The 26,275-nt window shown below is 42.7% G+C and overlaps 1 protein-coding gene across 1 annotated transcript in view; it reads right to left on the reverse strand.

Moving 5' to 3' along the window:
• Positions 1–26,275, reverse strand: part of LOC144689335 (ALK tyrosine kinase receptor-like) — a 274,691-nt gene that overhangs the window by 93,423 nt on the left and 154,993 nt on the right. Inside the window, exons 5-10 of the mRNA XM_078556369.1 lie at positions 22,029–22,160; positions 18,124–18,268; positions 6,552–6,734; positions 4,021–4,119; positions 1,172–1,324; positions 635–733 (exon numbers count right to left, since the gene is read on the reverse strand). Coding sequence (XP_078412495.1) covers positions 635–733; positions 1,172–1,324; positions 4,021–4,119; positions 6,552–6,734; positions 18,124–18,268; positions 22,029–22,160 — 811 coding nt within the window. The remainder of the gene's footprint in view (positions 1–634; positions 734–1,171; positions 1,325–4,020; positions 4,120–6,551; positions 6,735–18,123; positions 18,269–22,028; positions 22,161–26,275) is intronic.

Genomic DNA, 26,275 nt, shown 5'->3' on the forward strand with positions numbered 1-26,275 from the left:
CAGGCCTTCTCGCCACAGATTTTATCAGGTGGAGGCAGGAAGGTGGCAGGGTCCCCATCCCCTACCCCGATACAATATCCCCCCCCGTCACCAAACTTGCCACGAGGGAGGGCACAAGATTCTGCCCTTTATCTTTGTTTCTCTCTCCACAGAGGCTGCTTGACCTGCTAAGTATTTCCAACACCTTCTACTTTTATTTCAGATTTCCAACATCCGCAGCATTTTTGCTTTTACGTTCTCACTCGTCTTTTTTTTTGGTGCTCCCCAGGGTAAGACTCTGATACCACTTAAAGGCAGCTAGCGACTCTTAAACAGGAGGTACACTACTGCAACTGCAGACAGCAGGGAACGCTGAAAAGTGAAAAATGGTTGCGAGAGATCTGGGGCGTCAGTTTGCCAATACAGCGTTTGGGGGCCCTGCTCCAGGTGTTCAGCAGGAGAAGGGACCCTCTGAAGGACACAAAGCCCTCCAGGAACACCTCTGCCGCCACTGATTCTGAGGCCATTTCTTCAGGGCAGGTAACTTTTACCGAAACTGGGACAGAGGGACCTAATTTGGCTTGTCAAAATATACTGGATGAGTAAAAGGGATCCGTGCATATTTCACCACAATGTTCCAAAGGGCTGAACTTACCGATCATGATTCCTGAGAAGGCAAGCAACAAGGCTGCCACCACGACTGACAACACCACTGAAAGCACTAGAGAGAGCGGCAGGTGACCCTCTGGGGGTGCTAGGAAAGAAGAAAGATTGTGAGAAAATCACCAGTAAAATAGCAAATAATTTTATTCCATTCCTTGTCTTCCCTGTTTCCATCCTATTCCTATTTCTGAACCCACACATTAGCCTTTGCCCATCCATACTTGGCTGGGAGAGTTTTCAGAGGGCTCCAGGTTGCAGAATTCTTCACGACTATTAGCCATTCTTCGCCTGTACTAAGACAACAGGCTTCAGTTTGATTGTGCGGCTCAACGCTCTATTCAGTGTTTCTTACCTAAGATATGTCAGTGTTCAGCAGTGATGTCACAGGTTACAGCAAAATTTGTACAATACATCTATTCTTTCAGAAAATAAATTCAGCTGTTTTGGCAACGATGATGATTAAACTTGCATTATTTGGGATAAATCTGAAAGGGATTGAAAAAATAACCATGTCAAAGATGATACTCACAAATGCAGGTAACACTGTCTGGAGCCAATATTTTTCCCGATTCACACAAGCAGATGAGTTCTTCTTTAATGTGGTCAAATACACAGTCATTATGTTCGCAGTGGCTGCAATTTAAGTGCAGCACAATTTCAACCTCCCCATGGCTTTCTGTCACTGTGTAGAGAGAGGAACAAATACAAAAAAAAAACAGTGTGAGAGATAATAGATTGATAGACTCATAGACATTTACAGTAAAGAAAGAGACATTCGGCCTATTGTGTCCACGCCGGCCAACAAAGATCTGACTACACTAATCCCATTTTCCAGCACTTGACCCATAGCCCTGGAGGCTATGGCAACACAAGTGAGTATCTAAATACTTCTTAAATGTTAGAAGAGTTTCTGACTCAACCACCTTTTCAGGCAGTGAGTTCTAGACTCCCACCACCCTCTGGATGAAAACATTTCTCCTCAACTCCCCTCTTAGCCTTCTACCTCTCACCTTAAATCTTTTCCCCCTGGTTATTGACACCCCTACTAATGGAAAAAGTGCTTTCCTATCCACCCCACCATGCCCCTCCTTTATTCTACCCACCAATGCTTTCTCATGCACTCTCTTAGCTTTCCTAATTTCTTTTTTAAGTTCCCCTCTGCGCTTTTTATATTCCTGTAGGGACTCTGCCGTGTTGAGCCCTCAGTATCTGCCTTAAGCTTCTCTTTTTTCCTTTATCCTGACCTTTATGCTCCTTGACATCCAGGGTTCTACGGACTTGGTCCCCTCCTTTGTCTTTATGGGAACATATTTGCCCTGCCTTCTCGCTATTTCCTCCTTGAATGCCTCCCACTGCTCCGGCACAGTTTTATCTGCAAGTAGCTGCTCCCAGTCCACTTGGGCCAAATTGTATCTCATCTTGGTAAAATTAGGCTTTCCTCAGTTTAGAACTTTTATTCCCGGCCCAACCGTATCCTTTTCCACAACTATCCTAAATCTAACCGAGTTATGGTCACTATCTTCAAAATGCTCCCCTACTGCATTTTTTACTTCTCCCCATATGGCTTCTTTTGATGATTCTTCCAAGATATCATCCCTCCTCACTGCCATAATTGATTCCTTGATCAATATTGTGACGCCCTCTCCTATCCCCCTCTCCATCTCGTCTGAATGTTGAGCTGCCAATCCTGCCCTTCTTTTAGCCAGGTCTCGGCCATAGCTATGATATCATACTCCCACGTGCCTATCTGTGCCCTCAGCTTGTCTGTCTTATTCCTCAGGCTCCTTGCATTAAAATATATTCCATTTAGCCTTGCTAAACTCAATTCTTTCTTATCTAGCCTATGTTCCCTCTGCCTTCCAGACTCACTTACTAGCATTTTAACTTTTAATTCTATCTCAGCTTCTCTCCCCTCTGAACTACTTTTCAGGATTCCACCCCCTTGCCAATTTAGTTTAAATCCGCCCCAACAGCATTAGCAAACCTACCCCCGACGATGTTGGTCCCATTCCTGTTCGGATCCCGTCCAACTTGTACAAGTCCTGCCTCCCCCAGAAACAGTCCTAATGCCCCAGGAATCTAAAGCCCTCCCCGCTGCACCATCTCTCCAGCCACGCAATCATCTGCTCTATCCTTCTGTTCCTATGCTCACGACTGCATGGCACCAGGAGTAATCTGGAGATTACTACCTTTGAAGTCTTGCTTTTCAATTTCCTACCTAACTCCCTAAAAGCTGCTTGCAGGACCTCATTTCTCTTTCTTCCCATGTCATTGGTCCCAACATGGATCACAACCTCCGGCTGTTCACCCTCCCCCTTCAGAATGCCCTGCATCCGCTCCATGACATCCTTGACCCTGGCACCCAGGAGGCAACATACCATCCTGGAGTCATGTCTACGGCCGCAGGAGTGCCTGCCTACTCCCCTCACTAATGAATCCCATACACTTATTGCCCTTCCACACTTCTTCCTCCCCCACCCTGAGCAGCTGGACCACCCACAGTGCCATGGCCTATTCTCATTCGGAGAGCCAGTGCAGACACAATGGGCCGAATGGCCTCTTTCTGCACTGTAACAATTCTGTGACTCTGAGAAACAAAGAGACACAGAGAGGAATGGAAAGCTAAAGACCCAGAGGCAAAAACAAAGAAACAGAACCAATGACTGAAGGAAGAGGAAAATTAAGAAACAGACAAATAGAGCAAGAGACAGTGTGCACTGAAGACAATGACATGAGCCTAATGGTTTAAAAATGCCTGAATTACACTGGGGCACAATTTGAGCATCACCATTTGGGTAGTAATCTGGTTAAGATCACCTGCCCATTAACAAATGCACCCAATTTCCATTACACTTTTCTTGATGCATCTTCAGTCATTTGCGAGAGGTGTCAGCTGTGGCTCAGTTCATAGCACCCTCGCCTTTGAATCAGAGGGTTGTGGGTTCATGTCCCATTCCCGGAAACCAAGAACTGTGATTGTACTCGAAAGAGTTGCAATCTGTGACTGTTGGTGACTCGAAAGAGTTTCCAGAGCCTTGAGCACAATAATCCCATTGAACACTCACAGCACAGTTCTGAGGCAGCGCAGAAATAATTCATATGGAGAAATAATTCATATGGACTGGCAAATTAGGTTTCAGTCATTTGCGAGAAAAGTTCAATACGCCAGGAATATCTGATGATGACCTAGGGGCTTTTGCCCAAGTTTCCAATCTCCAGTATTTTAACACCAGCATTACCTGCACTCCAGAATGGGGTATTGGCAGTGTTAAAATAATGTCCAGTGGAAAGGCTAGGCCGTCGTGTCTTGCAGGTAGTAATAATAACATCCCATTACATAATGCAACAATAATAGAACTGTCCACAGCTCTCACATACCTGCCAGTGGTGGGGTGTATATTTCACCCAGTGGACTAATATAAGAAACACCACAGCCACCATCTTTTTCAGGGTGATTATTCTCAGTTGCATTTCCCCCTGTAGTTAATCAGACATGATTCAATTCCCTTGTCATCCTTTCATTCATAAAACAATTACATGACACTGTTTTACTAATTAAAAAAACAGAATATAAAATCAAGATATAATTTTTCAGCAACATTATCTCTGTAAGACTTAAGTATGATTTTACAAAGTAACCACTTCAGCTTCTCAGGTGGCTCCTTAATGATAAATACTCCTTGTTTGGTTTGAAGCTATAAATATCAGGAACATCTCACATTTGATTTCCAGCTTGTGCTGAGTTAGCTCGTCTCAACCAGGACAACAATAAATGATGTGATATCTGAAAAACAAAACTCTGCCATGCTTCCTGTTCCCAACTGCTATCTAGTGGGCCCTGATAGGAAGTGTCCATAGGACAGGGTCATGCAGAGTAGTAGCGTTCCCCATGGTTCAACAGCCTGCTGTCAAACAGGGCAAGAAATTCATGTGTGGCCAGAAACCAGTGCAAAATGTATACATCCATCATGTATGTATACGAACGCACACAGTCACATTATTGCTTTGTGCAGTACACGGCTGCCATCTACGCTGCTCTGCACTATTGGGAAACCTGGCATTTGGGAAAAATCATATGTTATATTCAGCTGATAACACCTTTCCACATGGAAAGTGATCACCATTAATACAAAGCAAAATACTGCAGATGCTGGAAATCAATTCTAAAGAAAAGTCATCAGTCTGAAACGTTACCTCTGTTTTTCCCCTCAGATGCTGCCAGACCTCTGAGTATTCCCACATATTATTAAAATAATGAAGGGGTTGCATCTTTCAAACACTCACATGATTTGTGGACAGCTGATTGGCCAAATTGGCATTTGTCACCAAGGAAAGATTAGGAGGATCCAACGCCATAAAAATGTGCTGCATGCAGATGGTATGACCCGTTCCTGTAAGTTGTCTTGAGATCAGCCCACAACACATAGGATGACTGCTCCCCTTGTGAACTGGATGTGGCAAAGAACAGTTCTCTTGTGATATGTGTAGGTAGTTGTGGTAAGGTGTGTAATAAGGAGGTCCTGGCGTAATGATGTATGTGGATATAATGGTCTCCTTGCACTTATATTTGTTGAGTATATTCAAGACTGAGATCAATGGCTCTATAGATGCAAAGGGAATCAAGGGTAGGAAAGTGAAGCTGTGGAGGAGCCATAATTCACGTGGCCTACTCCTGCTGATCTTTCTTATTTTCTTACGTTTGCCCCTCATGAAATTGTCTTCCCCATCCAGGTCATGCAACACATTAGAGCCTCCAAAGAAATTCTGAGCTTCATCATTTTAAATGATATTATTAAAATTGCAGCAGCGACCAAGAATAATGAAACAAATTAAAGGCAAAAGTAAACAAATTTTTAAAATGGCACATTTTCAGCAACAAATTCTTCACGAATAATGCGAAGATGGAGCTGAAAAAACAACCCACGCTTTGTAAATAAATTCAACAGCAGTCTCCTTTTACAAGCCCTCCTTGAGGAGGCTGGGTCACAGGATTAGTGATGCGTCCATTTAACTTTGGTCAGCTAAGAGCTGGGGTTGGAGTCCACTCAAAAATACTTAAAACCCAGCAAGTTGACAACTTGGATAATTATCAGCCTTTTTGACTGTCCTCCAGCACAGCCTCTCCCTGTGCACAGCTTGATATTTCTTCTGAAAAATGTGGCATGGTGAAGGGACACTATGTCACAGCAAAAACCCAGGCTGAGAAACAACATTTGCCCTTAAACGGCACACATACCAGTGTCCACTAGTGGTTGTATATTTCTTGCTCTCTGATTTTCTCCCTTACCTCAGCAAAAAGTACTTTGCTTTTATTTAGTGAATACTGAAATGGGGAACCCCTGATTGGGATTCCCACGAGAAGCCGCATCTCAATACCCTGCCATCGTGGCATTGCATGAGGCATTATGCCACACTGCAGCAAAACTAAAGGGGAGAAGCTACAAGGAGGCATGAGAGAAACCTACAGTCCAGAGAGAAAAGCAAAATACTGCGGATGCTGGAAAACTCAGCAGGTCTGACAGCATCTGTAGAGAGGAATACAGAGCCAACGCCTTGAATCCGTACATGAGAATATTTGCAGACTTCGTATGGATCACTGACATTTCCTATCTCCATATATGGCTACTTAGCCTTAAATGGCCACATCCTTTTAAATTTATCCATCAGTCACAGTGTAAGTTTGCAAGGCCACGCTTAAAATAGGCTGGGGCTTACCTATACTATGTAAGTAAAGGTAATGCTGCAATATGGGGTAGAGTCAGCCAGCCTTGTAACAATCAACCAAGTGCTAATAATAATACACCTCACAGCTAACATTCAATTAGAAAATCTGTTCCGTCCAATCACTGTAAACCATATTCCTTTAGTGATAGCTAGTGTACATATACAGATAACAAACTATAACGAACCTATATACCCTCCACCTCCTCCTCCTGCTGTACAAGCTCCTCCTCCTCCTCCAAAGCCTCCGCTTGTTATCCAGCCCCATTTCTTGATGGCCTGTGGGCAGGATTGTCCACCTTCAGCACCTTCGGTCAGCGATTTGCCAGACCACAGCAGGATAGTGACATCACTCCAACCACCGCCGCCCCCTGTACAAAAACATAAAAGGGACATTAATTACAGGAAAAAAAATTGAACCCAAATGGCCTCCATACACTTTGTTCATGACACAGTCTAAAACAGTTAAGTAAAAGCAAAATATTGCAGATGCTGGAGATCTGAAATAAAAACCGAAAGCGCTGGAAAAAAACTCAGCAGGTCTGGCAGCATCTCCCTGTTGGGGTGGGGGGGTTGTGTGGGAGCGGGCGCAGGTGTGCATGGCTGGGCACTGCCATTTTACATGGGTGGGCCAATTAAGGCCCACCCAGCATGACGCACACCCGGAAGCGCTGAGCGCTCCCTGTGTTGGCGGGGTGGGGATGGGCTGCCTGAATCAGGCAGTGCGCTCTTTCGCGCATGTATGCAAAAGAGTGCAGAAATCTCCCTGAGGCACAGAGCTGCCTCAGGGAGATTAGTTTAAGTTTAAAAAATTTTAAAATAGGGAAACATTTTTTTTTAGGACATGTCCCCTCATGTGAAACTGTCTATGAATTTTATTAAAAATTTTTTCAAACCTTTTAAAACCTTCATGAAGCCTCGTCCCGCCCGTGGATGAGGTTCCATGAAAAATGCGAAGGCCGCCTGGGCTCTTCGCCTGCCCGCCAACCTTAAGGTTGGATGGGCAGCTCAGTTTATTGTTTTAATTGATAGTTAACTGGCCTTAATAGGCCTTTGACAGTTCGGTGGGCGCACAGCCGACTCGGGTGCGTACCTGCTGAACTGAAAATCTGAATGATGCGCGGTGACATTGGGACGCACGCCCGATGTCACCGTATGTCATTTTACCCCTCGGTGAGCGAGCCCCACCCCCCCTTGCCGAGCCGAAGATTCTGCCCAATGTTTCGAGTCTGATATGACTCTTCTTCGGAACAGTCTAAAACAGATTGCACCATTTCACATCTTTTAAGTCTCATTTATTTCTAGTTCTTGTTTTCTGTGAAAATGTTCCCTGTTTTGTACATCACCATTAAAAATGATCTTGAGTTTGCTTGATGGCTCAGTTTCCGCATGAACTGCTCACTGGTGGTACAAAGACCCATGGATTATCTAGTCATTTACCTAATTTGTTATTTGTGGGACCTTGCTGTGTGTAAACAGGCTGCCATGTTTGCCTACAACACAACTGACCAATTAATTAATTAATTAATTACAAAATACCTTGTACATCTGGAGGCTGGAAAGATACTAGATAAATACATTTTTTTTAACAGGCCTGTAAGGTCCCAGGTGTAAACCATGTTCTGTGCTAAATTAGCTAATTTATGTAGGATGGCAAAAAAAACACAATAACCAATCTATCATGGCCCACATAGAAGTACAAGGGCAGCAACATGAGAACACCATCTCCTGCAAGTCCCTCTCCAAATCACACACCATCCTGACTTAGAACCATAGAACCGTGGAAAAATTACGGCATATCAAAGAGGCCATTCAGGCCATTGTGTCTGCACCAGCTGAAAAAAAAAACTATCTGCCCGTTCTAATCCCACATTCCAGCACCCAGTCCATAGCCTTGCAGGTTACAGCACTTCAGGTGCAGACTTGGAACTATATTTGTTCCTTCCCTGTTGCTGTATCCAAATCCTAGAACCACCTGTGGGTGTGCCTACACCACATGGGCTACAGCGGTTCAGGAAGGTGACTCACCACCACCTTCAAGGGCAATTAGGGACAGGCAATAAACGCTGACATTGCCAATGAGGATCACATCTCAAGAACACTATCCAGTAAGCTCAACGGAACTACGATGATGAGTAGGAACTTTTAGGCTGAGAGTTGGATGAGGACAGGATCCTTTTTAATGTTTTCTACCATTGATGAGCATCCACTTGTCACCGTTTATATTTGAACATTATGAGGCATCAAGGACTAAGGGGAGAGTGCAGGAGTACGGCATTGAGATAAAAGATCAGCCATGATCATATTGAATGGCAGAGCAGGCTCGAAGGTCCGAATGACCTACTCCTGCTCCTAATTTCTACGTTTCTATGAAAGGCTAGTCAGCTAAGGTAGCAGAGGACAGCCAGTGCCAGTGCGCCTGCAACCCAAGACACTTATGCTCACTGGTGTGATGCTCTGTCTTATTTTGCCTCCCTTCCTCCCATCATCTGAATAAGGAACTGCTTGGCCTCCGTTCAATACTTTTCCACAGAATAGAGGTCAGACAATCACGGCACGGGGTATCATGGATAGAAATTATTACAAAGAACATTCTTAATGAATTCATTATAATAATCTGGATAACTATAATTGAAACAATAAATTGTTTAGTATTTCAAATTTCACTTGGTCTCTGACATTTGTTAAAATGAATAGGCAATGCACAACCAATTTAACGGCTGACTGAGCATCCTGAAGTCATTAATGTCCCTACGACAAGTGGTGTACTCATGTTGATGATGAACCAGACTTTCTTATATAGATCAGACTGGATAAAGTAGGGTTTTTACTAACTATATCATGTGAAACATTCTGCAATAAGTTGGTTTAAATTTATAACGAAACATACCTTAGCAAGAATAGAGCTTTTGTGATAGGATGTTTAAGCTGCAGTACATGAAGGAGATTCCACTGTGCAAAATAATTAATATGCGTCAGGTAATAATGGACAACATCTTTCAAGAGTGTCAGTGTTGCCCGTAAGGTAAAATGGTGTGTGTGTGTGTGAATGTCACTGGTGCTGGTAGTGAGCGACTAAGCAGTTTGAAGTGATTAATTTAGAATATAATTCAAGAAACGTGTAACTCAACGTTAAAAGATTGTAAGTGAAATTTTAACAATAATTTATTTGTTAAATACGTCATGACATCAGGGAGTGTGCTATTAATAAATATGAAAAGTAAATTGCAACAATACAGGCATAGACAACACAGCTGCAGCTTTCTCTCCAGAGCATCAATAATTATGCCGAGGGCGCTGTTTTTTAATTTATTCAAGGCCTTCATGCAATTATTTTTTTCTATTTGGTCCCTTCAGTTTCTTGAGATGTACTCTTGCTGGTTCCACAGGTTTTGGGTACATCATTCAAAATGGCCATTCTTGGAATGTCAGCCTTGCCAGTAAAGGAATAAGTGTCCCTGAAGTTTTCCCAACTGTGGGTCATTTTCCAAGGTTTCTACAGAGTCGTCTTAAACTGCCTTAGCCTAAGACCAGAATCATAGTTGGTTGATCAGGAAAACTGTGAAGAAATTCACAACCTCAGCCACTTTAGCCATGGCGACATATTATTGCTGAGGCTGATTCTGTCCTTGAACTATATCCACATAGGGTTTCTTCCCTGATCACTATCCAGAGTAATTTTGTTTTCTATTCTAGGGACACTGAGTTCAGTTTTAGAAACCCTAAGTAACTCAGCACACACCACAATCAAACTATGTTTGTTCCCACATCTGAAATATTTTTAATGATGCTCACCCTGACTCAGTGATAACGCTTCTGCCCCTGTTAGAAAATCATGGGTTTGTGGCCTCACTCCAGAGAGTTGAACAACTAATCTAAACTGACATCTCAGTGCAGCCCTGCAGGAGTGCTGCCCTCTCTTGAGTTGCCAACTTTTGGATGAGGCATTAATTCAAGGTCCTTTTTTTCATTTGTGCATGGAATGTGGGTGTCACTAGCTAGGCCAGCATTTATTGCCCATCTCTAATTGCATTTTAAGAGTCAACCACATTGCTGTGGGTCTGGAGTCCTAAAGGACATTAGTGAACCTGATTACTATTTTTTTTAACGACAATCGGCAATGGTTTCGTGGTCATAATTAGACTTTTAATTCCAGGTTTTTATTGAATTCAAATTTCACCATCTGCTGTGGTGGGATTTGAACCTGGGTCCCCAGAGCATTACCCTGGGTCTCCAGAATACCGGTCCAGTGACAATACCACCATGCCACCACCTCCCCCAAGATGTGATGTGCTATCACACATAAATGAAAAAGGTCCTAAGGCACTTTTCTCTAAGAATGTGAGGTATTTTGGCCAACATTAATCCCACAGACACCACCAAAAGTAAATTATCCTGTCAATAATTGGATTGTTGTTTGTGAGATCATGCTGTGCACAAATTGGCTGCTTGAATTACAAGAGTGACCACACTTCAAAAGTCCTTCATTGGCTGTAAAGCACTTGGGGATGTCCTGCAGTTGTAAGGTTCTTGTGTTTTTGACAGCCTTGGTCTCTATTAAGGTGTAAGGAATAAGCTATCTTAAAGGGTTCTCTTGAATGCCATTATATTTCTGTGCTTAGAGTTACAGGGTAATGCTTAGGGTCAGAATAGCAATTTTCAGTAACGTCATAGATGATATCAGAAAACAAGCAGAAGGGAGGGTAAATATTATACATAAAATACAGTAGAAGGCACTTCAAAATGTCATTGATTTTTTTATGAAGCTAGAACAATTTTGAAATGTTAAAGTCAAATTTGGAATAAGGTGATCTTTCTTTAAGGTTTCAGAATTACTGCTGAGGCTGAATGAAATACTTAGATTTGATTTGTTCTTAGGGATGGGTACGAAGTAGGTGGATTAATATTTGCTTTCCCTTATGATTGAAAATGAAAATTCACAAAATAATGGAAGCCACTTACTCTTTCTTCTCACAATCCCACATCAAATTGTCTAATTGCTTCTTGAACGATTGCAAAGATTTTTCCTCTCCAAGCCAGAAATTAATGGAAAATCAGTGGCAATACTGCTGTGGCCATTTTCAGGAGACCCTATGGGAATAAGTCCCAATTGGGCATTTACCTTCTCACCATTGGGCTTCCTGGCTCCTGTGAGGATAATTTACCTCCAGAGATTCTGGTGTGGGGTGGATAGCCCACCCTGAAGAGCTGCAGGACAGTCAGAGGCTGGCAGCTCTCCAGTATTGGCAGCACGGCCTAAATCAGTGATCAATGATGGAGTCCAAATAAAGGTGAGTAGAGCCAGATCACCGGGGCCAGATATGAAGCCCCCAGCGAGGTCGGGGGGTGGGGTTGTTGATTTGAAGGTCATGAGAGGTCTTACGCTGGGTTCCTCCCTTCTGCTAGTGGGTGCCTCCATCAGGCACGGTGTGACCTGTAAGGAGAAAGCTCCTTCCTGGGCACCAGACCTAACCATAGATATTCTTGCCTCCAGGCAGGAAGGCTGTCTTTGAGCCTTCCTGCCCTGGACTTGTTCGGAGGGAGGTGGGAAGGGGGTGGGATCTCCACCCTGCACCTTCTACCTAATCACACTGCCTCTCGATTCCAAACCCTGCCTATGGAGGCCATTAAATCCCACCCTAGGAATTAATCATTGGTCAGGCAGCAGGGCAAGTTCCAATATCAAACAAGAGAAAGCCCCATTAACATATCCAAATGTGGCCAAAGTGGAGCCAGGATGTTACCTCAATTTTGTACCTTTAGTTCCCCATTTGCTAGTCCTTGTTCCTACCCACAAACCATGGGGAAATCACTGAAGGCAAGGGCTTCTTTTAAATATCTGAAAGGTTCATCTGCTGATATCATCTACTACTCTGAAATGAAGAACCCTAACGGCATTGTGTGAAGGTGGGAGGCAAGAAGGTTTTTCATGAGCTTATTGTCGCAAAGAGGCTAGATTTTTGTCCCTTAGACACGTTGCTGCAAACCCCACCAACTTCAGCTACTTGGAGGAATGGGAGGAGGAGAAAGGACACAGTCATTCAGTGGGAGGGCCAGGATGTGCTAGGGAACTTACCCACACCTGCCCTTGCCCTCCCAACTAAGCAGAACATTCTTGCACTTAACTGAAAAGGAGTGAAGAAAGAGGCACAGCTTCTCAAGGAAGCAGTAGCATATTGCGTCATCTGGTCCAGGATGACTCTCAGCCAATTTCCAGGACTAATACTCATGTGAAGAATGAATATCACCACAGACTGGATGGCCCAAACAACCTATTTCCATACAATAGTTTCTTTCTAATATACTTTTGATAAAATAATGGACAGACTTTTTTTTTATTCGTCCATGGGATATGGGCATCCCTGGCATTGCCAGCAATTATTGCCAATCCTTAATTGCTCTTGATAGAAGGTGGTGATGAATTGCCTTCTTGAACCACTGCAGCCCATGTAGTGCAGGGACATTCACAGTGCAGCTGGGGAGTGAATTTCAGGTTTCTGATCCAGCGACAGTGAAGCAACAGTGATATATTTCCAAACTAGGATGGCGTATGGCTTGGAGGGGAACTTGCAGTTGGTGGTGTTCCCAAGTGTCTGCTGCCCTGATTCTTTTGGGGGCGTCCATGGAGCTTGGGGGTTTAGGTTGTAGGTTTGGTGGGTACTGTGATAAGAGCTTTGGTGATTGCTACAGTACATCTCGCAGATGGTACACACTGCAGCCACTGTGCACTGGTGGTGGAGGGACTGAATGTTTCAGGTGGTAGATGTGGTTCCAATCAAGCGGGCTGCTTTAGCCTGGATAGTGTTGAGCTTGTTGAGTGTTTTGCAGATATCACTCATCGAGGCAAGTGGGGAGTATTCCATCACACTCCTGACTTGCGCTTTGTAGATGGTTGATGTAGTATAAGGGTTTGGCACATAAATAGTTAACGTAGGACTAAGTACAGTACTGTCCACACAGTGATGTAAGAGAACACCCATGCACCTAGGGGTCAGTGTAGTGTTGGGCAGAGCCATGTGTAGAAGCAAGCATGGAGGCAGCTCCCAGCTTGGACCTTTACTGTACCTATGTATATAGTTTCTAGTAGTTAATACATACTTACTGTTGAACCACCTAAGACTACAAATACCTTCATAAGGCCTACTGAACTACACCCAACACCTTACAACAGTGAAAAGGCTTTGGAAAGTCAGGAGGTGAGTTACTCACCACAGAATTCTCAGCCTCTGGCCTGATCTTGCAGCCACTGGTCTCTGAGACTTGTGGAATTTAATCCCAAAGCACCAGGGTAATATGATTTAATAAAAACTGACCTTTTACAGGTCAGTTACCTTGTACATGGAATTAGATAACCTCTATTCCAAAATAGCAAATCTTCTGACTCACTGTAAGCAATACCATGGTCATTTATGAATGTTTGAGAAAAGATAGCCAAAACCAATAAAGATGAGTTGAAAATTGATTTCTTCTCAAGTCTTGGAAGTTTAAATTCTTTTTTTAAAACAGACAGGCATTTAGTGTCATTTATTTAAACCTTTTTTCACCTTTTGAATGGAGTGATTGACAAAACTGATCCACACAAATTGTGTATTATGGTGAAATGTTCTAACACTGAACGATAAGAAATAGGAGCAGGAGTAAACCATATGCCCCCTCAAGCCTGCACCACGATTCAATACAATCATGACTGATCTGCTGCCTCAGCTCTGCTTTCCTGCCCACTCTCCACATCTCTTGGTTCCCTGAAAGATCAAAATCCATCCATCACAGCATTAAATCTACTTAATGATGCAGCATCCATAATCTTCTGGGGCAGACAATTCCAAAGATTCACAACCCTTTTATTGAAGAAATTTTTCCCCTTCTCTGTGCTAAATGATCAACCCCTTAACCTCCGTGTTTTAGATCCCTCAGCCTGGTGAAACAACCTCTTAGTGTCTACCTTGTCAAGCCCCTTCAGAACCCTAAATGTTTCAATAAGATCACCTCTTATTCATCTGAGCTCCACAGAACCATAGAAAAGTTACAGCACAGAAGGAGGCCACTTGGCCCATCTTGTCCATGCCAGCCCGAGGACACCCAGGTGCCCTTTCTAATCCCACCTTCCTGCACCCGGCCCATAGCCCTGCAGTTTACAGCACTTTAAGTGCAGATCCAGATACTTTTTAAAAGAGTTTAAAGTTTCTGTCTCTACCACCAACTTGGGCAGCGAATTCCAGACACCCACTACCCTCTGCGTAAAAATGTTCTTCCTCATGTCCCCCCTACACCTTCTGCCACTTATCTTGAATCTATGTCCCCTGGTTCTAGAATTCTCCATCAAGGGAAACAATATAGGTCCAATTTACTCATCCTCTCATCATAGGGCAACCCTCTTATCCCAGGAATCTATCTAGTGAACCTTTGCTCTGCTGCCTCCAAGGTAAATATATCCTTCCTCAGATATGGAGACCAAAACTGTGCACAGTACTCCAGATGCGGTCTCACCAAAGCCCTGCATAATTATAGCAAGACTGCCTTATTCTTGTGCTCCAATCCCTTTGCAATAAAAGCCAACATGCCATTTGCTTCTTTAATCAGCAATGGTTCAGTGGGTGCAATCTTGCCTTTGAGTCACAAGGCTCTGGGTTTAAGGGCTTGAGCACATAAATGTAGGCTGACATTCGAGTGCAGTACTGAGCGAGTGCTGCATTGTTGGAGGCCATCTTTCAGATGAGATGTTAAATTGAGGCCCTTTCTGACCTCTCAGATCCCCCGGCACTATTTTGAAGAAGAGCAGGCGAGTTATCCCCAGTGTCCTGGCCAATATCTATCCCTTATTCAACATAAAATACAGATTGTCTGGTGATTATCACATTGCTGTTTGTGGGAGCTTGCTGTACAAATTGGATGCAGTGTTTCCTACACTACAACAGTGACCACACATCAAAAAGTACTTCATTGCCTGAAAAATGTTTTCAGGCACCCGTTGGTCATGAAAAGCACCATATAAATGTAAGTCTTTCTTTTAATTGCTTGCTGTACTTGCATGTTAATTTTCTGGCTGAGATTTTCTGTCCATGAGGGTTGTGAACCTGAAACTGAGGCCAGTTCTGGGCCTTAACCCCGCGTGACATGTTCCAGGCATGGCCCATCTGGATTCTTAAAGGACCAGGCCAATTAATGGCAAGGAGTGGGGCTCACCACCCAATTAAGGAGGTGGGTGGCTTCCCAAGGATGGAGCGCCAATGGAGGCCCTCCAGCACAGACACCGGCCAAGGTGGAAGCTGCTGATTCATGATGGTGAGAGACAGAGAGAGCACAAAAGATGAAATGGTTAGCTATTAAAAACTTAAGAGGGCCACAGCTGCCTGGCTGTGATTCTGGAGGGACAACTGCTCCATCAGACAGCCAGAGACTGCTGCTGCAGCTCGGCAGCCCTGCTATGAGTGGGGGGCCCTTTGCTGGATTAATCATAGCCCACACCCACCCTGTCCCAATGTGCACCCACTGTGGTTGCCTGCCAATGCCTCTTGCCTGCATTGCTGACTGGAAACCCTGTAATTGTCCCTAATTTCCCTCAGTTGGCTACCTGCTCCTTGCTGGTAGCCAGCCAATCTGGCCTTGAGCTGGCTTTTCCAAAAATGGCTTGGGATTGAGATTGTGGCACCAAACTGGCATGACAGCCAGTAACGTGAAATTACGAGCGGCACCTCCAATCCAACCCCAATCTGCTTCTAAATTTCAGCCCTCTGTGCTCCTTGTACAAATATACCAAAATCACTCTGAATCAACATTTAAAAGTTTCAAGCCTTTTAAAAAATATTCTGCTTTTCTATTCTTGCTCCCAAAGTAAATAATCTCATACTTCCCCACTTAAACTCCATCTGCCACTTTGTTGCCCATTCACCTAACCTGTCTATATCTCTTCGCAGCCTCTTTGTATCCTTCTCACAGCTTACATTCCTATCTAGCTTTGTACCATTAATCTAAGGGCCACAAGCTATAAATTGGAAAGTCAGGAGTAAGAAAGGAAGCCCAGGTATAACGGTTTTTACATTAAGGATTTTGAGCTTGTTGATTAAGTTATCAGCAAAAGTAATTGATGCAAATGGCATAAATGGATGCAAGAGGCAACTGAAAAGTGAAGGCATTGAGGGATGTGATGAGAGGAAGTAAGGTTGATCTATGGAAAAGGAATGTATTGCTGGGTCCAATGGTCCTTTCTAGGCCCTGGATTCCAGTAGACTCTGGACACTTCCATAACTGTTTCTGGCGCTTTTTTGTGGTTATATGGTAGCGGATATCCATTCTCCCAACCTACCAGAGGCCAAGCATTCTGTCTCAGTTTCACACTGTGGCTGGTTGTGATTAGCAACTCCACATGGGAGGAAAGCAGTGCTGAAATGTCAGCAGGTATTGTAATTTACATTCGGGTTGTCTAGTTCAAAGTGCAAGGTACTAATTTGTCATGACAATGACCCACTGCAGTCATTCATTGAAGGAAGGACAGACTTGAGTTCACTCTGAGGCCAATGATTTAGAGCTGATTAGTCACACAAATTACACATTACTTTAAGTCACCTTAAGTAACATTTACAAATTATATTTGAGGCAATAAAATACAAATATTATGCTGTAGTAGTTTTTGTTAAATTGTCTGTGATTTGAAGTGCTAATGGCATATCAAAGATAATATCTACAGAGTGGTTTGCAGAGAGACTGTTTGTGACATTCCAAATTGCATGTGAATTGGTGAAATGGGATATAACACCAATGTGTCAGCAATCTACTTGAAGTAATTATAAGGAGATCAATAAGGCTAAGGGCTGAAGGATTTAAGGCTTCATAAGTTAAGGAACTTTACGGTGTGATTGCTTTGCAAGGTCATGTTATTCCCACAATATAAGAACATTACGACAATTCTTTTGATAACAGGTGAAAAACTTCTTCAATTCAGCCTGAGGCCTATGAAAGCAAAAATTCTAGGGACATGAATTAAAGAGGACAACAGTAAAGAGGACAACAGAAGAAAGCAGTTCTTCCCCCTTCAAATTGTTAGGTAAAATTATGAATTGCCTGATCACTAGCCAGTGATTTTTGCTGGAAAGTGAATGCTTGTGGACATTGAGTGGGGATTGGATTGAGCATGATTGTGATGCCTTCCATAGTTAAATAGACCACCTGTTTGGACTCATGCATGAAGAGCGACCACTTGGGCAATGCTCTGATATGTGGCCAACACCTGTGAAACTGTACCACCCTCAGGAAGAGACACATTTGAAGAAAATAAAAATCTAAGCTGTCTGGACTTACTGTCTAAAATTCATCCAGAAGCCAAAACCTCAGTGGAATAGATTCAGGCAAATTGAGTTAAAGTTGAGAATATTCACATTAGAATACTATAAAGTTGAAAACAAAATTCAGTTTTATACTCATATGCTTACATGATAATACATTACTCTCGACTTCAGACTATGGGCAGGCTGATGTGGAAGAAATCCAAAGACACCTGTCTTTGCCTAATGCTGACCTTCTTCAGTTAAAAGAAAAATATGCTTGGCTTTTTTTTTGTTTCCTTAAGAGATGATTCCAGAGATGTTCTGGTACTCCAAGCCAAAGAGGACATCTTAGCATTCAAAGCATAGCTACAAATTCCCTTCTAAAATATATGATATAGGACTAGAGGGAATGGTATTGAAATTTGCAGGTGATTCCAAAACAGTAGGCATAGTGAATTCGACAGAAGACCAAAGGAAGCTGTTAAAGGACATCACTGACCTGCAGCACCTGACATCCCATTCACACCTGGAACAGAGGAATCAGTTTCTAGCATCTCTTCAGGGAAACTGGAATCTTTACTCAGATAGGCTTTGCCGCCTCCACCTGCTGCTATCAGTAATGGTATTGGTTCTCCATTTTCCATCTGGAATATTTCAGGGATGCAAGCACAATTTTTAAATACAGTTAAATAAAACATCAAACATTTGTTGCACAGAAGGAGACCATTCAGCCGATTGTGCGTGTGCTGGCCTAAAATGAGCTTTGCAGCCTCATTCCACTTTCCAGCTCTTGGTTTGTAGCCCTGCAGATTACAGCACATATCCTAGTATTTTTTTTAAATGCAGTGAGGGTTTCTGCCTCTACCACCCTTCAAGCAGGGAGTTCCAGACCCTCACCACCCTCTGGATGAAAACAATTATCCTCAAATCCTCTCTAATCTTTCTGCCAATTCTATCAAAACCATCCATAATTTTGAACACCTTTATGAAATCTTCTCTTAACCTTCTCTGCTTTAAGGACAGCAATCCCATTTTCTCTAGTCACTCCACATATCTGAAGTCCTTCGTCCCTGGTACCATTCCAGTAAATCTCCCCTGCACTTGCTCTAAGAATTTGACATCCTTCCTAAAGTGCAGTGCCCATAATTAATGACAACACTTCAACTAAGGCCTAACTGGTGTTTTTAGGTGTTTGGTGTAACTTCATTGCTTTTTTACTCTATAGTCCAGGCCCAGTGGAGGCGGGAATGGGGTCAAACAATCTCAATATCTTGCATAACCTTTTCGCGGGTCAGAAGGCATTGGTCACGACTCCACATACACCTCTTCTGAGGACAGGGTCGACATTCTGAGCCCTATAGAAAGTTCAAATTTCCTTGCTCCTTCCCCGCTATTTTCCTAAGCTGGTGCAGTTTTTGGAAATCCTAATAAAACCAATCTTATTAGAAAGTCCTTTACCACTTGGGAGAGCCTAATGAGGAGTCAGAAACATTCTGACAAGTAAGTATTAAATCTTTGGACAATTTCAAATGTCACTATTAGATATTGTACTGGGATGTAGATGTGTTTCAATTGCAATGATACATCATAGGGCTCTGTCTTGAAAAGCTAAGGTGACCAATAAATTGACCAGCATTGTTTAAGTGTTAAGATTCATTAGAGTACTTTTCCCATTGGGAAAAGTGCTATCATGCATTAAAAATGAAGAAAACACTGCTTGGAATCTCGTGTGTAATAATTTGAAGTAACTTGAATGCGCAGAGTCCTTTTAAATGAAAAAAAACCTTCAGCAGCTTTCACTTGGATAACCACTTGTTCTTGAACTGCTTTGGTTGCCAGGATGTCTGGTGTAGCTTAAAAAAAGACCATGGGGATAATTTTGACATGCGTAAAATGAAGCGTGGTGACATTGGGCATGCATCCTGATGTCACCTCGCGTCATTCAGATCTTCTGTTCGGTGGGCGCGCGCCAGAGGTGGCTGCGCACCCGCCAAACTGTCAAAGGCCTGTTAAGGTCATTAATAAACTAATTACACTAATTCTCAATGCTGCCCGTCCAACTTAAGGTTGGCAGGCAGGCGAAGAGCCCAAACTGCCTTCGCGTTTTTCATGAAACCTCATCCACGGGTGGGATAAGGTCTCATGAAGGTTTTATTAAATCAATTTTAAAAATTTTGACAATTCATAAACATGTCTCAGCTCATGTGGCACTGTCACATGAGGGGACATGTCTGAATAATTTTAATCTTTCTTTTTTTCAAACTTTATAAAACTGAACTTTATCTCCCTGAGGCAGCTCTGTGCTTCCTGGAAATTTCTGCGCTCTTTATGCCTTAATTGGCCCGCCCACGTAAAATGGCGGCATGCAGCCAATCATGGGCGGTGATTGGCTCCACGCCCACACCCAACCAGCCCGCCCGAAAGGCAGAAGATTCTGCCCCATCTGGTTTTTTTTTTCAGATTCAATAGACTCAATTGTTTATATTTCCCAGGATTTGTTTGACACTGAACCCATTATGAATGTTTGGTTGAGTTTCAAAAGTTATAACCACTTATCTCAACAGGGGGCTGTGTTCAGATTTTGGTCCACAGTTTTAAGAGATTATTAAAGGATTATCTCTCTTTGATGTGGCAAGTGAATAGGTGTTTGTTTATTTTTATGACATATTGACCATTTGAGGGGATTTATTTTTTTGAATGGCTTTTTTGATAAAGAATTTTTTTCAGTATGAAATGTGCTTGAATGACAGCTCTCTTAGATTGTTAGGAGTTTATTTTTTAATGTCCATTTCAAAGACATCCTGAGGTCTGCCTATGGTGGATACTGGGTGACTGGCTATAGAAGATATATGGCAAGCATGGAGCATGCATGGGGAGAGTACGAGGGGGCATGGAGGGGCATAGGGAGCGTGAGGGAGCATGGACATGGGTGGGGGTGGAAGGGGGAAAGGGGTGAAATTTACTGAGCATAAGAACAATACTGGGATCTGGGATACTGTTCCTGAAAACCAAGGTGGACCTTCTAACCAACCCACATCCACAGCCATATTCCTTCTGCACTGCATTGCAACTCGCAAAACCCAACCCCTCCCTGCCCACATCTCTCAAGAGATAAAAATATGGCAGGAATGGTCCCTTCATGTTTTGGAAGCTGCCAAAGGATCCAACTCACGTTTTCCTGTCCTTACATGAAAATATGGCCCTGTGCCTCTATGAATAAAGCAAGGATCTCATATGCTCTTTAATAGCCTTCTCAACTGCTCCTGCTACCTTCAAAGATTTATGTATGTCCCAGGTCTCTCTATTCTTATGTTCCCTTTAGAATTGTACTATTTAATTCATATTGCCTCTCCTCATTCTTCTTATCAAAATGTATCACCACAGGTCTTTGCATCAAATCTCAATTGCCATATTTTCCCCATTTTACCAGTCTATGTCCTCCTGAAGTCTGTTATTATTCTCCTCATGGTTTACTATATTTCCAACTTTTGTGTCACCTGCAAACTTTGAAATTATGCCCTGTTTAATCAAGGTCAGGTCATTGATATATATCAACAAGAGCAGTGGTCCTGATATACTGCTGTACATCTCCCTCTATTCTGAAAAACAACCATTCACCATTCCTCTCTGCTTTCGGTTCCTTAGCCAATTTTATATCCATGTCCCTTTAATTCCATGGACTTTGATTTGCCAACAACATGCAAGATCACGGGAGGCTGCAATTACAGCCTTTGGGTCACACTATTGTATAGATATTAGGTGATAAAAGTCTTTTCCAGAGTATAAGGTAAGTAAGATGTACTTACAGGAGTGATCAGTGACACCAAGCCCAAGAGAATATCCAGTGCAGATGTGAAATTTGTAATAGCTTCATTTAAATCAATTGTAATAACGCTTCTTATCAGGAAGAACACTTTAGGCTTATCTAATAAGTCTCAGCAGTAAACTCAGCAGTAAAGTGCCACAGATCTTACAATATGGATCTGTGCCAGACATTCAAATTCCCCAGCACTCCTACACACCAGCTTCTGTAACTATAAATCCTCCCCTCATGTTTTCTGATTAAGATGACCGGAACCACACAATTCGGTCCAAATGCAGAATCAAAAGCATTCCCTGTCTGAGGCAAAAGAAAACATTTGCCATCATTCAGTACTATTGGCAGAACCCTGCTTGAAATGGAATATTACGTTAAAAATAAAATTTCTTCTAAGGCTCTTTAAGTGGCTTGGATTTTTGCACCTGAAGCGCTGTAACCTACAAGGCTGAAGTGTGGACACAATGGGTCAAATGGCCTCCTTCCCTCCTGTAAATTCCAGTGATTCGATGATTCCTGATTGATAAGATGGTGGATGCCTTTTTTAAAAAAAATTTGTGACGAACCAAACTATTATAAATCCTCACCTTGAAAATGAATGTGGCTCCTCCACCACCTCCTCCACCTCCTGCCCACTCTGTGACATTGCCATTTGCTTTTAGCTCCTCTTCAATTACATTATTCTCTCCCAAGCAAACACTCTGGATGGTGGGATTAGCCTTCAAACAAAACAATGAACAATGTAATTCTGAGTATACCATGTGCCTGGACCAACTGAGTCATTGAGGTAAAAACTTAAAAGAGATTTTCTCAGAGTAGAACAAAATTAAAAATCCAATTTGATAAGCTGGAATACACTAATAGTTATATTTCAGTCTTAGCCATTAACATCTCTAGAAAACTGTATTTCAGGTTATATCCTAGACTTTGGCATGCTGTACACTGGAAACTCATTACATCAATATCATTTCAGTTACATCTCAAAACCTCAATGTGAACTTTGGTTCTGGACTTAGTTATTGTTAATGAATTATTTAGTCTTGCATATGAATTAGGCTGGAAAATTATGAAACAAAATAAACAGCATATAGAATATATATTCAAACTTACAAATCCACCTTAATGGGGAGATAGCTGCCTTAATGAGAAGGATACGAAGGATCCAAAACACCAGAGCTCAACTTACTATGTCATGGACTGATACATCACAAATTGAAAGCTTCCCAAATATAGGAAAATGGTCAAGTTGCTGAATTGATTGAAAAAAATGGAAAACTTGAAAAAAAAAACTGTGCTGAACAAATCAATGCAAAATGGAAAAAGCAGTAGGGTGGCGTTGTCTATGTAAAAGTGAACAAAATAACAAGACAGTGATGAGTGGAAACAACCAGAAAAATATGTGTCTTGCTGGCTATATGGAAGCCGAATAGAATAATGCTTAATAATAGAATAATGCTTCTGACAAGGAAAACAAGATTTACCTTAGACCAATGCTTTTCAACTAGATAAACTTGGGTGCAGGGTTAGGATCCTGAAAATTGAAACTGAGTACCATGCTTGAGAAAAATAAAGGAGATTAGAAAAATCAGGATGCAAAGTTGGGTTTTAAAAGGTTGTACGATTGGAGGAGGAGGGAAAGCCTAAGGGAGATAAGGCACTCAACAGTTTTGAAGACCTGATGAGGATATTAATGTTGGGAAGAGGAAGATCATGAAAGATTTAGAAAGAACAGGCCATCAACCATATAGTATAGTGCGCTTGCACGTAACTGTAGGAGCTGCACTGGTGTAGGCCTGAAAGCACTAATCACCATTTTGTTCAGGAATTGTGCATATCTTGGAAACATCCATGAAATAGTAATGTGAGAAAGAAAGACTTAAGCAGAAGCCTTAAAACAATGAAAAAGAATATAAACATTTATATTAATCCCAGAGTGTAAAATGAAAAGGAGCTGAGATCACTGATTTGCTGAAGTACCAGGGGACACACATTAACTCAGATCTAAAATAGAGCGTTAAACTGGATATGAGAGTCATAAAAACACAGCAATATCTGTTTCAAAAATAAGCCTAGGGAGTTTGATGCGGACATTGAAATCATTAAAATGGTTTATTCAGGGGCAGTTAAAAACTTTCATTACCTATGGCCTCAGTGGCCAGCAAGATAAAACAGATAAATTAAGAGTGTCAAACTCAGCAAATCCTGTGATGTTCCAAACGCTTCATACAAGAAAATATTGGGATAAAGGAAAACAGGCCAAAATGAGCAACAGGATTTCTTCAAGCTTTGTTTCAGAGCCCTCAAAATTCAGATATCCAAGATATGAAACACACAGATTACAGGCTAGTGGGTAAACCCAAAATAAGATGTTACTCATTAGCTGTTTGTTAAAGCAGCTCAGAACACTGCATTATAGATTGATAGGATGTATATTTATGGCTGACAACTTTCAAGGTCATGTACTTCTGATTTCAAATGTGCCGCCTTAAGCAGTTACTGCATATAGGTCAGGCGCTCTATTGAAATAGCCTAAAATAATTAAAGACCAAGGGCAGAATTTTCACCACCATATAGGGGCAAGAACAGAGGAAGGCAAGAGGCGCTGTTGGCCACCGTGCCAGCACCATCTTGTCCACGGGCCATTACCCTGAAGGTAGGATGGGGGCTGATAGTCAATTATGGTAAGTGAATGGCTGATTAAGGCCAATTATCAAAGGCGAACATAGAAACATAGAAAATAGAAGCAGGAGTAGATCATTCAGCCCTTCAAGCCTGCACCGACATTCAATGTAATCATGGCTGATCCTCTATCTCAGCACCGTACTCCCGCACTCTCCCCATGCCCCTTGATGACTTTGGAGTCCAGAAATCGATTTAGTTCCTTCTTAAATATATTCAGAGACTTGGCCTCCACAGCCTTCTGTGGTAGAGAATTCCACAGGTTCACCATCCTCTGAGTGAAGAGGTTTCTCCTCATCTCAGTCCTAAATGGTCTATCCCGTATCCTGTGACTTGTTCTGGACCCCCCAGCCAGAGGAAATATCATCCCTACAGCCAGTCTGTCCATCCCTGTCAGAATTTTATATGTTTCAATGATATCTCCTCTCATTCTTCTAAATTCCAGTGAATACAGGCCTAGCTGGCCCAATCTCTCCTCATACGACAATCCTGCCATCCCAGGAATCAGTCTGGTCAACCTTTGCTGCACTCCCTCCATGGCAAGTATATCCTTTCTTAGGTAAGGAGACCAAAACTGTACACAATACTCCAGGTGTGGTCTCACCAAGGCCCTGTACAGCTGCAGTAAGACATCCTTGCTCCTGCACTTAAGTCCTCTTACAATGAAGACCAACATACCATTTGCTTTCTTAACTGCTTGCTGCACCGGCATGCTTGCTTTCAGTGATTGGTGTACAAGGACACCCAGCTCCCTTTGTACATCAACATTTCCAAATCTATCACCATTTAAATAATACTCTGCCGTTCTGTTTTTTCTACCAAAGTGGATAACTTCACAACTGCCATGTATTTGCCCACTTACTCAACCTGTCTAAATTGCCTTGAAGCCTCTTAACACCCTCCTCATCGCTTACATTCCCACCAAGCTTCATTCCATCAGCATACTTGGAAATATTACATTTGATTCCCTCATCCAAATCATTGATATATACTGTGAATAGCTGGGGTCCAAGCACTGATCCCTGTGGTACCCCACTAGTCACTGGCTGCCACGCCGAAAAAGACCCTTTATTCCTACTCTCTGTTTCCTGTCTGCTAACCAATTCTCAATCCATGCCAACATATGAACCCAATCCCATGTGCTTTATTTTTACACACTAACCTCTTATGTGGTTCTTAATCAAAAGCTTACAGAAAATCCATACACCACATCCACTTGTTCTCCCTTATCTATTCTGCTAGTTGTGTCCTCAAAAAACTCCAACAGGTTTCTCAAACATGCAGGATTTTGCCCTTGGTAGGCATGCGGGCCCCACCGGCTCAGCGGCGGGTGGACAGCCAACCCCTGCCACCGAAACAGGGCCCGCCGCCATTTTGAGTGGGTGGGCCAATTAGGGCCCGCCCAGCAGCCTGCCCGACAGGAAGCTGGGAATCCCCAGCATGCGCGCGAAAGAGCGCACTGCTCCCTGAGCCTTCCTAAAAATTTAAAGGGACCGGGATGACGTCGGGGGTTCATCCCAACGTCACCCCGCGTCATTTTCCCATCAGCGAACGGGCCCCGCCCCCAAATTGCCGACGGGAAAATTCTGGCCATGATTTCCCTTTTATAAATCCATGTTGACTTTGTCTAATCCTGTTGGTATTTTGTAAGTGTCCTGTTATCACTTTCCCTACTTCTGATGTTAGGCTAGCAGGTCTGTAATTCGCTGCTTTCTCACTCCCTCCTTTTTTAAATAGCGGGGTTACATTTGCTGCCCTCCAATTTGCCGGGACTGTTTCAGAATCCACAGAATTTTTGAAGACAACACCAATGCATGCACTGTTTCCATGGCCACCTTCTTTAGTACCTGGGATGTAGATTATCGGCCTCTGGGAATTTACTGGCTTTCAGTCCCATTAATTTCTCTGGCACTATTGTTTTGTAATAATAATTTCCTTCAATTCCTCCTCCTCACTAGACCCTTGGTTTCCTAGTATTTCTGGAAAGTTATTTGTGTCTTCTTCTATGAAGACAGAGCTAAGGTAGTTGTTTAATTGCTCTGCCATTTCCTTGTTCTTTATCATAAATTCTCCGGTTTCAGGCTGTAAGGGACCTATATTTGTCTTGACCAACCTTTTTCTTTTTACATACTTATAGAAGCTCTTACAGTCCGCT

The sequence above is a fragment of the Cetorhinus maximus genome, chromosome 14, assembly GCF_964194155.1.
Source record: "Cetorhinus maximus chromosome 14, sCetMax3.hap1.1, whole genome shotgun sequence".
Lineage (NCBI taxonomy): Eukaryota > Metazoa > Chordata > Chondrichthyes > Lamniformes > Cetorhinidae > Cetorhinus > Cetorhinus maximus.